Here is a 15,754-nt window from a genome sequence, read left to right on the forward strand (position 1 = left end):
CCTCCCCCAGTTATTCTGTTGGGCTCTGCAAGATGTCGCTTCCAGGTTTGCTGTAGAGAATAGCTCAGGGCAGCTGGCTCCGTTCTGAATTACTCATCAGCCCTCCTTCGCTGTGTGATAAATACATGACATAATGTTGGCTTTTCGCAAATATTACAATGGATACTATGTGTATTGTTTTAATTCTTTTCTTATAGAGGTAGCCTGGTTGTGAAAAAATGCTGTGTAATGATGACTAAGGTCTTTCTTTCTAGTGCTAGCTGAGTTTAATAGTAGTAAAATGGCTGTTATAGTTTTATTAGAATGCTTGGACTGTCTGCTTGAACTGGATAACATCCCACGAATGGACCCTGCCTCTGACACTCCAACTATCAGCACCTGTCACCTGCAGGAACCACAATTTGGGAGTGATAACAGGATCAATGACAGACGACTCCGCATGCTCCGAGGAGGCGGATCAGTTCCCAGAACATGCAAAATAGTTTGGAGGGAAATATGAATATGTATAACTGTTTATGAATATGCATTAGGCTGAAGAAGATGTAAAGAGTGTCTCCATACCAGGTGCGCTTTTTTCGCTGAATGCCAAAGCACCCACCGCTGACCTTTTGCTTTTATCTGTCCCCTATTGTGCTTTATTAAACCTTTTTAATCCTAACAGGAGAGTGAACCTTGTTTGTCACAGCTGTTAAGTACACCGAGATGTTTTTGCACAGTTTAACGAGACAGCTGTCTTTCCACAGTAGCTATCCCTGCAACGTCCTAAGGAAAAAAACCAAAGCAAGCAGGCTCCTCAGCCGACAACTTGAGCTTTCGGTCTCCCTTTGAAGAAACTTGTACAGGGATCTCGACAACAGCCTTCCCTGGGAGCTTCCTTTCCCTCGGGATTTGACCATCGCTCCCGGCCGTCATCCAGACCTGTACCGTGTTGTACCTTCCCGTGCTGCCGGCTCTCTCAGCTTAGTGACAAAAAGGCACAGGTGTGGGCACGGGAGAAGATCAGGGCCAGGGCCAAGGAGGTTAAATGACCCGCGGGCACACCCTGTGCTCCTTCCGTAGCCCTCAGCCGCGCACAATGGAGGCGATAATGGGCCGCTTGGGCAGTTTGCAGGTATTGGAAGCTCCCCCCTCCAGGAAAGTCCCCCGCAGACCATGGGCAGAGGAGGCGGGATGGGAGGACCTCCGCATGGACCTTCAGGCACAGGCTCTGGGTTGGTCGCAGAAGGTCACGTAGAGGGGGCGTTCCGATTTGGGTAGAAGGGCCAGGGTATAAAAGGACAGCACGATGCATGGAGCTGGCGCTCCTCGAGCAGTTGCTGGTTTGTGCCTCTCACGGCGTTGCTGCTGTTTTGTTGGCGATGCAGAGAAGGGTTGAGCTGCCTGCTGTCCCTTCGCCGTTCTGGGCGCTGCTGGCACTGCTGCGGCAGGAGCCCGGGATGGGGTGGCTGCCGTGTGGTCCTGATGGCTGCACCGGATCGTGGGGTGCCAGTGAACCGGAGGCTGGCAGTGGGAAAGGAGCTGGTGAGTGTGCTCTTGGGGGGGCAAGAGGGGTGGGGGGCGGCTAAGTGGTGAGGGAGGTGGGTAGAGGCTTGCCAGGTTCTTCCATGAGGTCTGACCACGCTGCTTGGAAGACTTCTGGGACCTTTATGCACTCCAGAGTGTATTGCTACTTTGTGGTGGCTTTGTCGCTCCAAGCCACTTGTGCCCATTGATGGAGGTCTGAGGTCACAGAAACCTTGCAATAGGTGTCAGATCTGTCACCAGGCTTGAGATGTTGCTTTAAAGAGACAAATAGGTGGGGGTTGATGGATTTTGAGGATGTAATCCTTCTCCTGTGCTCTGTCTGTTGGGAACTGTGCAGATAAGAGTCATAAAATGCATGGGACAGATTTTGGGTTTTTTTAAGAAAAGTTCAAGTAAAGGCTGAAGCATGTTGAAAGGGAGGGAGCTTTTAATCTGCTTTTGTTTGCCATTACTAATGTAATTTTCTTTCAGCAGATAAGCTCAGCCAGGTTCCTGAGAAGCATCCCTTGGGCCCTTGGCCCCTGAAGACTCTGCTGTTGCTGGAGGACTCGGGACAGAGTGACTTGTGGGAAGTCTTCCATGAAGGCCTGAGAAACTTTCTTTCCTTTAGAGAAGGCATGGCTCTGCCTGCAGTCTGGCCAATTCCAGTCGAACAAATAAGACAGTTTCTGGTCGCCATGGAGTCCCAGGATCTGCCTCCCACAAAAATAATAATGTATATGGAAGGACTTTCGTTCATCTCCAGAGTGGTAGATCATCCTGATCCTCTTCCAGATCCTGTCATCTGTTCCATCATGTCAAGGTTGAAACGTAGGACTCACCATTCAAATGATGAATACTCTCTTGTAACAGCTGAAGTCTTAAGATCTCTCCTGGGCACTCTGGAGTCTGTGTGTAGCTCTCCCTATGAGTGTATATTGTTCCGTGCCATTTTTACTGTGGCTTATTTTGGTGTACTCCGTATAGAAGAGATGGTGTCAAATCCCCAAAATATAGCGCAGCCAGAGCTTCTGTACTTGAGTGACCTCCAGCTGACAGAAAGGGGTGCAAACCTTTTTTTGCATACATCTCATATGGGCCAACAGAGGTATTTGGTCCAACTGAGATTATGTGAAGAGATGTGGATATGTCCTGTTGAAGCCCTCCGTATCTATGTGGCAGTACGGCCACGAGGAGAGGGCCCTCTCTTCTTGCACTTAAATAGTACGGCTGTGACAAAGAGGGAGTTCCTCACTGTCTTCCGCCGTGGTCTTAGGTTTGCTGGAATTCCTCCAAACCACTATGGTGAGCACTCCTTCTGGCTGGGGAACCCTAACAGCAGTATCTCATGGGTATTCCCATGAAGTGATTAATAGAATGGCAAGGTGGTGGTGAAGATTCTGAAAAAGACATACCTCTATCTGTTGTCCTTCCATAGTACAGAGTATCTTCTGCAATGCACAAATCTTATACTTTATACAGACTAAATTTTCAGTGCTATGTAAAGTTAGACAGAAGGGAAGGAACAAGTGGAAGGTGACTTCACACCTGTGGTGGTTTTGAGAATGCATTGTCATGGTTTTAAAACTGCTGGGACTTGTGGGGCAGTGCACATTCTATTCAGCATGTTTGTTCTAATTGCATTTTGACCTTGTGTAATCTCACATTAAATGGTGTTTTATTTCAAGAATTTCCCTTGTTTGGTTTTTTTTTTTTTTTTTTACACCCTGGTCAAAAGCCATTCATTGCAGTGATGACAATGTAACAATACAAGCATGCACTCTTTTTTACTGTCTAGCATGATGAGAAGTAAAGCTAATGGACAGCTGGTGACAACAGGACACCAGCAGAGAAGTTACTCTGCTGGCCCAGTTGCAGTCCCATAGGAGCTGCGTCCAACCTTACCTGTTGCTGTTGCAGTCTCATCTCTTTACCTATGGATGCCTTCCCCTTGACAATTCTTAGGATCCTTCACTGATCCTTCTTGAAAGGATGTGTCAAACCTGGATACTGACCTAATGTAGACTTTAATTGAAGCATGGCTAACACATCAAAGTTGGCCCTGCTCAGTTCAAAAGTGGCAGAGGACATAGAGATAGCTAACACAAATGACCCTCACTTTGTAGTTGATGAATTTGTTAGACCTTTAACACAGATTAAATGACTAGTATCTGAGAAGCATGATCATAACACGCTTGGTCATACATAAGGGTGTTTGAAGTAATATCTTGTGTCGTGCTTCACATCAGTGTGTTTAGGAGCTACCAAGGTGACAACAAGGTATTCAGAAAACAGCCAGCACCATACTGCACTCCTCAGTCCTCCAGCTAGTTTCCAAGAGGATCTTTAGTTAGAGGAAGTTCACCCTGCAGAAACAGCTGTGATAGGAGACAACAATCTGTTAATTCCCTGGCATACACTTGGTAGCTCCCCTTCTAAAGCTTTACTACAGGCTGTTGCAGAATTAGAACACTGTGATGCTGATGCTGAGTCCCAGTCATCTTGCTCATAGTAATGATTGTGAATCTGGATCCACCAGCACAATCACTGGGGAGCCTTGATCACATTCCAGGATGCACTGATGCATTATCTAGGGACTGGCAGCCTTTTGGACACTTTCAGTCAACTGACCCATACTATGGCAATTGGATCACCTCTCTCCACAAAACTCAACCCCACAGCCCAATAGGTGGCTCTCTGGGTGAGAGACCAGGGAACTCTTATTTCCTGTTGTTAAGAAAACCACATGTTCCCAGTAGCCCTCAGCTTCTATTTTAGCATAAATCACTCTCCAGATGTAAGGGAGACTCTCCACACATATTCAGACTCTGAGTGCAACTGTATTCTTTTTGTAATTCAGCTAATTCTGTAAGAGTAAAAGGTATTTCTTTCATAATTATGCAAGGGAAAGCATCATTAGTTCCTTTATATTGACACTCTGTTTTAATTAACAGCCATAATTTTTTTGTATCCAGTTGGCACAGTGAGATGTTTTGAATTTAAAACAATGTACTGAGTATCTCGTCCTGACCTGTTGCTATAAGCCTGGAAGCTTCATTTGAGGCTTTTCTTTGTAGAGCCCAAGTGAACACAGCCTTTTTGGCAGGTGTTTCCGGCAGAGAAAGAAAACAGGTCCCTGTGGTTAAGCCACATAGTATACTTGAGTTTATTCACCAATCGGCACTGAACACAAGAAGCTCCCCCACCTTATGTGAGCCCCTGTGAAAAAGCTCCAGAACCAGGAGAGTATTTAACACCCACCACTAACCTCTGTACTTAATGTCACCCACAGAGAAGGTAGCTTAAAAAACCCCAAACCCACAATTCATTTACTTAGTTTTCTCTTACAGTGGCTGCAAAAGCTGGGCAACGGCAGTGGTGGATTGGGTGTTGCCAGCACCCAGGAAAAACTTCTCAGGCTTCCCTGGCCCCTTGAGCACATCTCCATTGCTGGACTTGTTCATCCTGACCTGAGTGGAAGTGTGGCTACCTGTCTCCTTTCAGTCAGGGAGACTGAGGAAAAATAAAGATCTCTGAAGACTCCTAGAGAAACACTAAGCAGCAAAATTAAGGTGAAAAATCTAGTGATGCAACATATGGTAATACTCCCACAGGTAGAGCACAGCCAAGAGCAGAGTGAGTGCAGAAAATGAAGAAAGGCTTCCTGGGCCAAAGCTTTGGGAGCATGCCTACCACACGTCTAAACACACAGTAAGCACCGATGCAAGTTCAGATTTTTTCTTTTTTCACAAAATTTACCCACCTTGTCCTGCAGAAGCCAGCAATAATATTTTTTATTCTTTTTGTGCCTACAAACCCTGAAGAAGGAATTTGGGTGTCCACCAATTTTAATTGGGGTGTTGGCACCTGAATTGAAGATACCACCTCAAACACTCAATCTCCCATTTCTGCCAGCAATCTCTTCCCTTTGCAGTTCTCCAGGGCTGACCCTGTGTGCTGCTTTGAGTCAGACTGAGACAGCCAAGACCATGGGGAAGCCTGCAGGCACACGATTTGTGACCATATTTTAAAAACACATGATTTTTCTACTACATGTGCACACAAGCAGCTTTGTTTTGACATTGCTTCTTCCTCACACCTCTCCTCACCCACCATTCAGAAACAGGGTGCTCCTCTGGCTAAAAGCATGGGCACATAAATAAATTTAATTGATGGTGTGACTTTACAGCATGTCATTTATTCCATGGTAACTACCCATGCATACACACTCCTACTCAGCAAAACATATGGCAAAAAGGTGTAAATGACTTCACACTTCACCAAAGAGCTAGAGCATTCACCCAGAGGTTTGTAACCAAGCAGTTTACTCCACAGTAAGCTTTGCCTTACTATTGGTCTAATCCAGTTTCGATTGTGTCCGTTGAGGCAATTAGCTCCCTAGCAAAGCTAAAGCTTTCACACATCCTTTAATCTAATTATCTGTCTCTATTTTAGGATGTCTTATTTTTGCTCTGTGATACAGGATAAAGAAGACCTTAACTCCTTTTTAATGGTCAGGGTCCCACTGAATATGATCTATTATCTCCTGTTAAGTGAGAGATAAAAGGACCCAGTAGCCAAATATTTGTTAGTGCAGAACTCAGACTTTCACAGAGCTATCCAGTGGTTTCATTTGTATGACGCTTTTTCTTCTCAATCTAGGTAAGAACCAGCACTTAAAATTCAAAAGGGGAGTAAGATTACACAGTGAAGAGCTCTTATCTTGAGCCAAGATCCTTGTCTTCAGACTTGGAGATGTACATTTGCAATTGATCAGGCAGAGTCAGAAACTTCCAGACACTGTCAAACAGATGATTTTTCATCACCTTGAACCCAGTGGCATCTCACCACCTTCCCAATGGCATTTATCCATGAAGGAGGGGTTACAAATGCTGAGAATGCCAATGACAAACTTTTCAGTGAAATAGATTTTGTTCTGAAATCATCATCCAGGAAATACTCCGGGAGAAGTTTAATGGAAGGACTAGTGAATATTAAAGTTGGAGAATACTATTTGCAGTAGGAGGATATACTGAGATCACTGAACAGGGAAGGTGTTCGGTAGCCAGAGTCCCATGACTCCTGTCAGTAATTTTTGGTATAGATAAGAAAGATGTCAAAATTAATATAATTTATAAGTGCATACTAGGCATACTTTATAATAAAAACTATTCCCACATCCAAGCAGCAGCTCAGTACAGTGACCTACAGATGCACGCAGTAAGGGAGATGGAAGTTCATCTGCTATCAATGGAGGGTCTCTGAATCTGATAGCTGCCCCTTCTCTCTTTACAGCCTTCTGATAAAAGCACAGGAGCACACCCTAATCTCTCCAAAGATTTTATGCAGCAAACATTGTCTGGCACACAGACAGCAGAGGCCTCCCTATTTCACAGCAGTTTCTTATGTGTGTGGACCTCAGAGGACAAGACCTAGTCCTTTCTAGATCTAGGTCTTGTCCTCCTTTTTTCCTCCATGAAGGGGATAAGGACATCAGGTGGGAGACCTCAACTCCTCCATGAAGGTACTGTGGACTAAATTATTGCTTGAACTGTGGGTATGACGCCCACTGCAGCAGTTTCAGCTCTCCTCCTCCAGAACGTCAAGTAAAATTACCAAGTGCTTAGCCAGGTAAAGGAATAATATTTCATTTTGATAATTCAGCTGGCATACACTTCTGTAACAGGACCACATCAAAAAGTGAAACTGCAGTCTCATGTGGTTGTTTGCAGAGTAGATGAGTCAGAGCCTCCCTCTTTCCATTCTGCAACTCACTAAACCTGTGCAGAGTTTAATAATTTCCATTCCCTTCAGGAGAGGGGGACATACTTGAGTTGGGTTATTGCTCAAACACTTTGCATTATGTAGTGAAAGATTTTAAAGTTTTAACCTTAATGAGTAATCGATGAACAATTCTTCATTTAAATTGTTAGATTTATAACACATGTGCTTTGGCAGAAAAATATCATGGCTAAAAATCCAAAAGCAGACAAATTTCACTGTTAATTCAGTGTTAAAATGAACTCCTGAATTCTCTCCAGATGTAATTCCAGCTGCAAAGTTAACAGGAACTGTTTTATGAGGGAGGTTAGCTAAAGAGGGAGGGCTGTACCCATTGCATTAGCATCAGACTGTGCCTTCCCACTGTACATCCCTCACAAGCCATCCACGTCCGTCCCTGTCTCAATAAATCCTAAATCTGACATCAACTCGTCACAACCGACTTTGTACCCCATCCAACAGGAAATCTCTGAAGTGGCTGCTGTGAGATTAAATGCCTCAAATTGACAGGGTAGACCATCCCTGTCTTGATCTTGATGCAAAAGTTGAACTCCAAACATTTAGGCCCATATATTTATCTTTGTCTCTAATTCCCCTGAGTTTTATTTGATCCTACATCAAATATAGATGATTGTAGCTTTATGCTGCTTTTTTGCACAAAGTCTATCCTGGCAGTTTGTAGTTCTGCCTCTGGTGGGGAAAAAAACCTTTTAAAGTGCAATTAACTTCAGAAAGACAAACAATAGCTGTGACAAGTACCTCCATCCCTTTTGATGGCATTGGCATTGTAATATAAAATAAGGTGTAAATGCAAGTAGAAATCTGTTATATGTCTGCTCACGGTTTCAATAGCAGTGTCTCAATTGTGTATTATGTTGCAGAATAGGTTGTTTGGAAAGATTTTTCCCTAGGGATCAGACTAAGCACAGAAATAAGGTGATCACTCTGCTCAGTTCCTAAGAAAACACTTTTAATGTGATTGCTTTCTACTTGTTTTCTCTCCAGTAACCTGTTCATGCGTTGGCAAATTTCAATTAAGTTCAATAGAGGAGCAAAAACCTCAGAGATACTCAGGTCTTAAAAATGCCATGGAAATGTGAAAAAGCTATGTTCTGAGTTGGACTAATCCACCTTTGAGACACAGATCCCTGGAAAACACAGCTCCACCCATTCTGCTGTGACATAGAGGCAGCACAGCAGCAATAGCTGTGTCAGGACTCACCAGGCCCATGTCAGAAAGGGCACAGAGGGTCCCAGAGGCTGTGCTGTGGTCTGTGCACAGTGTCTGTAGACAAGGGTGGAATGAATCTCCCCATCTTCAGATGTCAAAGTATGGACACCTATGGCCGAGCAAGTTGTTTTGACTCCTTTTACACTTGCGATTGAGCAACATGTTTTTCTGGGACATGGCTCACCTTGCCAATGCCTGGAACAGACCAAAGGAATTGCATGTCAGAAGCACCTACTTATCTCTGCTGCGCTTCTGGGTTTGCTTTTTGAGGAGTGGGTGGGAGGCAGAAGCAGACTCCTGCCCACACCGTTGCACATCTGCAAACGGCTGGCGCTGACAGAGCCCGTGAGAACACTTCTGCAAGTAGAGGGTAGAACACAGCCCACGACCACATTACCAACAGCTGTTGATTGCTAATCTTATGCCTCTTCAATTCTACAAATGCTTCTTTCCTGATAATATGTCTTCAGGGCTACGCAGATGGGCACATGGATCTGAAACACATTGAAATACCACCTGTTGAGCCAGCAGCTCTGCTCTAAGATATGCTCAGAGGAGTGAGCCAAAAACAAACCCTGCCAAAACCCATTGGTATGTAGAGCTCATATTCCAAGGGGACCACATGCCATCACAAGCCATTTGGTCACTCTAACATCTGCAAGACTTCATAGGAGAGTGCCAGTCCCACAGCACATGCTCTGAAGGCTTGCTTTCTGTGTCACTTTATCTAAGGCACATGATTTTTACCCCGATCACACAACTGATAAATGAGACTGTTGCATGCTTGTCAGGTTGCTCCTCAGCAAACCTGGGCAGCAAATCTGGGTAGCAAACCCGGGTAGCAAACCCATAGCTCCAGTCCCAGCAGAGGGAAAGCCTTCTAAGTCAGATGCAAAGCTTGCTTTTGGTGAGGCTCTATCTTGGAAACCTTTTCTTTAGCAACCCAAGGCCACTAAGCCTTTGATTTCCCCACAGTTCCTTATGTTTGTATTAAATATGCAGGCTCCAAAGCACCAAGGAAAATATCAGCAATTTCAGTCCCACAAACACAACTGCACCCTGGCTGCTACCACTTGGTGTCACTGGCTGTCATAGGTCTGGTGCCTTCCCATATGCCAGGGCATTCACAGATGTTCTTCTGTCCTCTCTCCACTGCCCTCCTGACGCAGCACCACCAAAACAGCCACCCCACATGCTCAGACTCCTTCTACTGGGCACCCATCCAAGCTCCTGGCGCTGGGCAGAGCTGCACAGGCCAAGGGGCAGCTTCTCCATCCCCTGTGCCACCGTCTCCTGAGCCAAGGACACGTGGCTTGAGCCCTAGACAAGGTTTGGGAGAGTGGCAGGTGGGGAGGTGAGCACAGGGCCATGCATGAGTGTCTTGGCCTGCTGCAGTGCAGGTGCAAAGCAAATTTGCTTTTTTAAGGGAGCATATTAAACTTTGCCTTTAACTCTGCCTGAGAGTGCTGGGTTGGGGGTTGCCTTAGATGTCCTTCTGCACTCTCCTGCGTGGCAGAGCCTGACCTCACTGGAAAGTCCTTCAATTTGACCAGCAAATGCAGGTCATTCCTCATGTTGCCCTTTTGTTTCCAGTGATTTCCTAGTTGGGATATCACCTTGGTCTTCTGCTGGTAGGAACATCAGCATAAATTGTTCAAATACCTACTTGTGCCGCAAACCATACCATGAACAGATTTTGAAAACAGGAGTGCAGGACTGAGAAAAGATCCCTCAGCCACATAGTCTCTCCTCTGCTTTCTTCAGTTCTCAGTAACTTTTTTCACTTCTTACAGCCTCAGCTATTTCCTTTCACTACGCTTTAGCTCCTACCATTCTGCTTACAGCAGCCCACCTCTCTCTCCTCCTTCCCCCTCCCACCTTCTTTGAAGACCTTCTGAAAGCAAACCACATCCTCACATTCCTCTCATTGTTAGAGCCTCCACCACTGCTGCTGTTATGGTTCTTCACTACTTTTTGATAAAGTGGTCTGGCACAGCTCTGAACCTAATTGCTCTCCAGATGTTCCCATCTGCAGCTGTGCAGACTATTCCAGTAAGCTTATTTTACATATGCTTGAACTAAGTTCCCCTTAACTATACTATATACACCTCAAAACTGTAAATTATTCCTTGTAACAAGTGCAAACTCTCAGTGAATTTGAAACTCAGTGCAGGTTTGTGGTTCTGTAAAAAGAGTTTGCTAAACAAACTGCTGGACAATTCAGTGAAAGGAAAAAAAGGTTATTCCTGTTTGTACCATTTACTCTGGGCTTAATTTTGTGGCTATTGATGCTAAATCTGTGCATCATTCAGGGATTAACTCATTGTTGGATCATTCAGGGATTGACTCAGACTTGAGCTCCCTAAAGCACAGGTACATGACTGGATTCTCATTACACTGCCAGCAGCATTTGCACTTTCCTACAAAGGGCATGGAGAAGTGATCACAAAATCCAGCTTGTGACAGATTTTGCAGATTGCGTCATCTCTATCCTTCAGCTTGATGATATTTTTCATTCTGTGACTCTAACCCTCTTTGCACTGTAGAAATATCTGAGTTTGTATTTGTCTTAAGGGAGTTGCCTTGCTATGTCCAAGCAGCACCTCTGACAGATTAAATTGGTTTTGCAATTTGATCAACATTTGCTACATCAAGAGGGAGCTTCCTCATTGACCTGGAGTACGCTGGAGGCACAAATGCAGACCTGCTTCAATTTTTTTTTTCCCTCTTATTCTGATTGCTGTATTATCCCAGCAAGCTTCTCTTGAAAATTTTGGTGCTTCAGCCACACTCAGTGTCTTGCAGCCCAGTCCTGAAGCCCATTGCACACTGTTAAATCCAGGTTAAAGTGGGACCTGTTACTGAGGTGAACCCATCTCTTAGTGCCATATCAACAGAGGCACCAGCTTCCTGCTTCGGTGACTAGCGGCTTTAGCTCAGGCACCCACATTAGCCCACATGGGCTAGAGATGTCCCTCAAAGGCCTGCATTCTACACCCCTCATCCTCAGCCAAGCCAAGCCAAGGAATGGTAAGTGTTAGACTCACTCTTGCTGTCAGACATGATCCTGCCACAGCCCCTGGGATGTCCACAGGGCCTTGTGGACCCATTGCTACCACCCTGGATATTAACACAGCTCTTTTATTGTGTTTTGGTTGTAGTTTGGCTTTCTCAGGGTGCAGCTTCTGGGAGACCTTTCCAGCCAAATGGCTGATTAATCACCTCCTTCCCTTTAGGCTTCAGAGAAAGTGTGGCTTATTTCTCTGTAACCTGTGTCTGCCAGGGCAACACCAGCATGGGGTTTGGCTTCAGAGTCTCACTGTCAATATTTCCCACCAGAAAATCACAGCATCACCTTCACAGAGTGCTAGCAGCTCTGGGAACCCCTGGTCCAGTCAAAGACTTTCATTTCCCTATCTTGTTAAGCACCTGCAAGTCCTCAGAGGCCCTGGCATGACTTTTTTTTCCACAGCCCAGGGATTTTTTCAGGGGTTACTTTAGCACTACAGTTGCTTACGTACCTCTGCACTGTACAGAAATGAATGTAATTTCCATTCACATTCATGCTGATTTGGCCCATCTCCTGCATCTTTCTTTGCTGCTTTTGTGAAGAGCACCTCTCAGCTCCCAGGCTTTTGCCTTCTCCTCTTCCCATGCCAGGTGTCTTCTCTTGGTGTTTGCAGACTCCAATGACATGATGTGGTTCAGTGCTGCTTCTATATTTCGCTCATCATGCCTGGCACTCTCAGCTTCTCATGTTTGTCATAGTACATGCAGCTCAGCAGATTGATTTTGTGAAGTTAAAGGCAGGGTTTTTCATGCCATCCTGCCTCAGCTTTCAGTTTTCCCATGGTTTTGATTCTTCTGTCATATGTACCACACCAGAGCACTACCCTGCACACATCTAAGCTTCTATGATTGGTGAATGTCCTATTAATTCTGGATTGTTCAATAGTATGCCTGAGTGATTTGTCCCAGATCCCAATCAGGATTTAATCTTATAACCCAGTTAACCAATCCCTTCTGCCTTGGATCTTTCCAAAACTCATCTCTCTTGCTATTTGTATAGCAAATGCTATACATATGCTATTTGTGCTTTCAGCTTGAAGCCATATCATTCATGTATTTAATATACAATGCAGTGATATTTCTCCAGTCTCTTCTGTGCAGATTCACAAAGATTTAACTCCACTAGCATTGGCTGTCACCTATTGCAAAGAGAAACTGCACTAGAACTAGCTATTCTTCATGGGGTGTGGTTGGGAAGTTGCAATTTCTTTGTAGGTAAGACTCATGGGATCTCTTTCATCTGTAAATTAAAAGTTAAACTGTGACATAACTGTAGTGGGAACCAAAAGCTCTTCCCTCTTTCTGTCAGCTATGAAAGAGGGAAATATCTTCAGTAATGACGTCTCATTTTCTTTAAATGTCTCTGGATATTCAGAGAAAAATAGGTTTGGCAATATAAGATATGTCTCCCTCCAGTTGCTTCTACTTGATTCATCTGCCAAGTCGAGGAGTGTCAGCCTTGGGTCTCTTCCCTCACACCCTGAGACTGGCTGTGCAGGTTCGGCCACCACAGCCCTGCCTGTGGCTAGCAGATAGCTAGCAGACACAGCCACATCCTGGGCAGCTGACATTTGCAAGGGATCTTGGCTTTCAAAGCAAAGCTATCTCTTGTGAAAGTCTCAGCCTTCTGTGGTACCTGAACAGCAACAGAGCATTTGGAGAAGGCAGCCAAGGGAGTGAGGGGAGACACTAGGTCTTGGCTTGAGAGTTGTCCCAGATCAGCTTGCACCCTTTGAGGCACAGTGTGGAGCTGCTGGGGTGCCTGTGGGAGCCGGTGCCCACTGGAGACTTCTCAGAAACGCTGCGGACGCGGGCGAGTGAGCATCTCACACCAAGCGAAGACACCAATCGTCGTTTCCTTCCTCTTTTCCAGACACAGAAACAGCCACCATCACACACAGGCCCATGCCCTGCTGCTCCGCCCCTGCATGAATCACACCGGGGGAGAGGAGAAACGACAGAAACCCCCCTGCCAGCCTTGTGTAGGGTGGTTGTGAAAGACCTGAGACAGACATGGCACTCATTCACTTCACAACCAGAAAGGCAGCAATAGCTATTACTTTGTTTGCTAATAACTGATTCACAGCTCATGCAAGGCTGGAGGCCAGCTCCCCACACTCAGGAAGGGAAGTGCCACATGGTTTAGCTCGGTGCTTTGAGACATCCCCTTTCCCCCCTCCAAAATACAGCAGCTGGAGCCCAGCAAGGTGCTACCAGTATGCAGAAACTGCAGGCCTCAGCAGTGACCAGGACACTAACACTGATTTTAGAAATGGCACACAAAATAAATGTGTCACTGCAAGGCCATTTGCAAGTGACAGAAGTCTGACTGAGGCAGGGCCAGCTGTTTGCAGAGTAGGGCAATTGCCTATTATGCAGTTAAGAGAAGTCCTGAGGAGCATCTCTTCTGTCCTCCTGAAAACACAGGGCAGCTTTGTGGTGATGCTCTTCTGCCTCACAAGTGACAGCAACCCTGCTGACACACAGCAGCTGCAGCGTCACATTCCAATGGAGCAAGAGGTCCAGGCCAGTGGAAAGGCCACCACAGCTGTAGTTAAGCAGCTATACAGTATAAACACCTAGACACACACAAAAATTGTTTTCTCTCTGAATTTCATTTTCAATAGCTGGGGCTCAGAGCACAAGGTGAAGGGCACACAGGTCAGCTAGGACAGGTACACACTGATAATTAGTCAGGATGTTTTGCTCTTACCACTGTGAAGGAAATCTCTGAGACATAAAATATGTCTCCTCACATCCAGAGACAAAAATTCATTACTGTTGTTTCAGAGCAAGGGAGTTTGGCTAACCCAATTGTAGTCATATCTGTCTTGTTTCAGAGGCTCAACTAACTTTTAATAAAGTTAAGGTAGCTAACTTACTCACAAAGGCAAGAGCAGACAAGTGTTCTGATGTTCTGAAATGAAGCTTTGTATTTCTTGTCTATTAATCCGAGCTGCGTGCAACCAAAGCACTAGGAGAAAGTATTAAGAAGACATGGATTTCCCATCTATTAGAAATTATTCTAATGGCTGGATTCACTCAAATGCCATAGTAATACAGGAAAGGCTGAGATGTCAGAGTGATGACATTTCTTTTTCCTTCATGTCTGATCCCTCTGGTGACTTCTTTCATAATTGTGCCATATATAGAGTCCCTTAAACACATTTTCTTTATTAACACGAGCATCAGCTGCTTTGTGTTCATAGACTTTAGCAGTCACAGACTACCCACAAAAATTGCACAAAAATTTGCGAACTGTTAATTGCCAATATCAGGCAAAACAGTATCAATTATATCTAGGAAGATTGAATAATTTTCCATATGAAAAATTGGGGGGGAAGAGTGATGATTTGAAACATATTTTTACTATTTACTCTTAGAAAATATTTGTATTGTATGCTGCATATCAAGTTTAAAAGCCTGGAAAATCTGTGTTTAAAATAATAATTTTTTTAAAAACCCTTTTAACCTATTTTAATAGCAAGCAAAAATAAGATTAGCAACATAATAACAAACTGAAAGGGATCAGTTTGAGAAGACAGGAGAATATTTGGGCAAGATCTCTTCCCTCAGTTGAAAGCTTGAGCCAGCTGAGGCAAGGCTGCACATTTTTTCTGTTTTGCTGTTTTTCAGAGCAAAAGAAGTTGAAATTTCACATGTGCCATTTTAATGTATTTTAAATACCAGAACCAGATTTCAACCTCTAAACAGTACCCAGGGACCCTGTTACCCAAGTAAGCACAAGCAAAACCAGCTTGGAAGGGTTTCACAGGACACCCCAGCAGTCCCTCACTGTTCCCATTACAGACAACAGGGCTGCAGTTGTGCAAGCCACAAACCCCAATAAGCCATGTGGCCAAATCTTCAGCTGATTTCTGGTGTGTCCAGATTTCAACCTCTGTATTTGGGTTGCCACACTTTTTGAGCACATCAGTTCTATAGCTCAGGGAAAACTGCATAATTACAGACACTATATGTGCTTTACAGCTTGTTCCCAGTGAAAAGTGCCTTCTAGCTTTGAGAGTCTGAAAATAACCAGGTTGTGAAAATTTGAACAGTTTTTTTTCACAGAGCACCAAACCAAATCCCCATTACTTTATACTCTTTCCAATTTGATTTTAAAAATCAGCTGGCTTTCAGTGGCCTCACACCTTGCACTGGCTCTAG

At 44.7% G+C, this 15,754-nt stretch overlaps 1 protein-coding gene across 2 annotated transcripts; it reads left to right on the top strand.

Annotated features, from left to right (window-relative positions):
• The first annotated feature begins 690 nt into the window (after positions 1 to 690).
• On the top strand, positions 691 to 3,193 carry LOC146438431 (uncharacterized). 2 transcript variants are annotated; one of them, XM_085059109.1, is made up of 2 exons: positions 691 to 1,521; positions 1,996 to 3,193. In XM_085059109.1, the coding sequence occupies exons 1-2, from the start codon at positions 1,290 to 1,292 to the stop codon at positions 2,865 to 2,867; spliced, it is 1,104 nt and encodes a 367-aa protein (XP_084915235.1). In that variant the 5' UTR covers positions 691 to 1,289; the 3' UTR covers positions 2,868 to 3,193. The 2 variants fall into 2 exon arrangements, with proteins under 2 accessions (XP_084915235.1, XP_084915236.1); XM_085059110.1 differs by having other exon boundaries at positions 1,999 to 3,193.
• The last annotated feature ends 12,561 nt before the right edge of the window (positions 3,194 to 15,754 follow it).

This window comes from Lichenostomus cassidix, chromosome 4, assembly GCF_008360975.1.
Source record: "Lichenostomus cassidix isolate B80296 chromosome 4, HeHo_3.0, whole genome shotgun sequence".
Lineage (NCBI taxonomy): Eukaryota > Metazoa > Chordata > Aves > Passeriformes > Meliphagidae > Lichenostomus > Lichenostomus cassidix.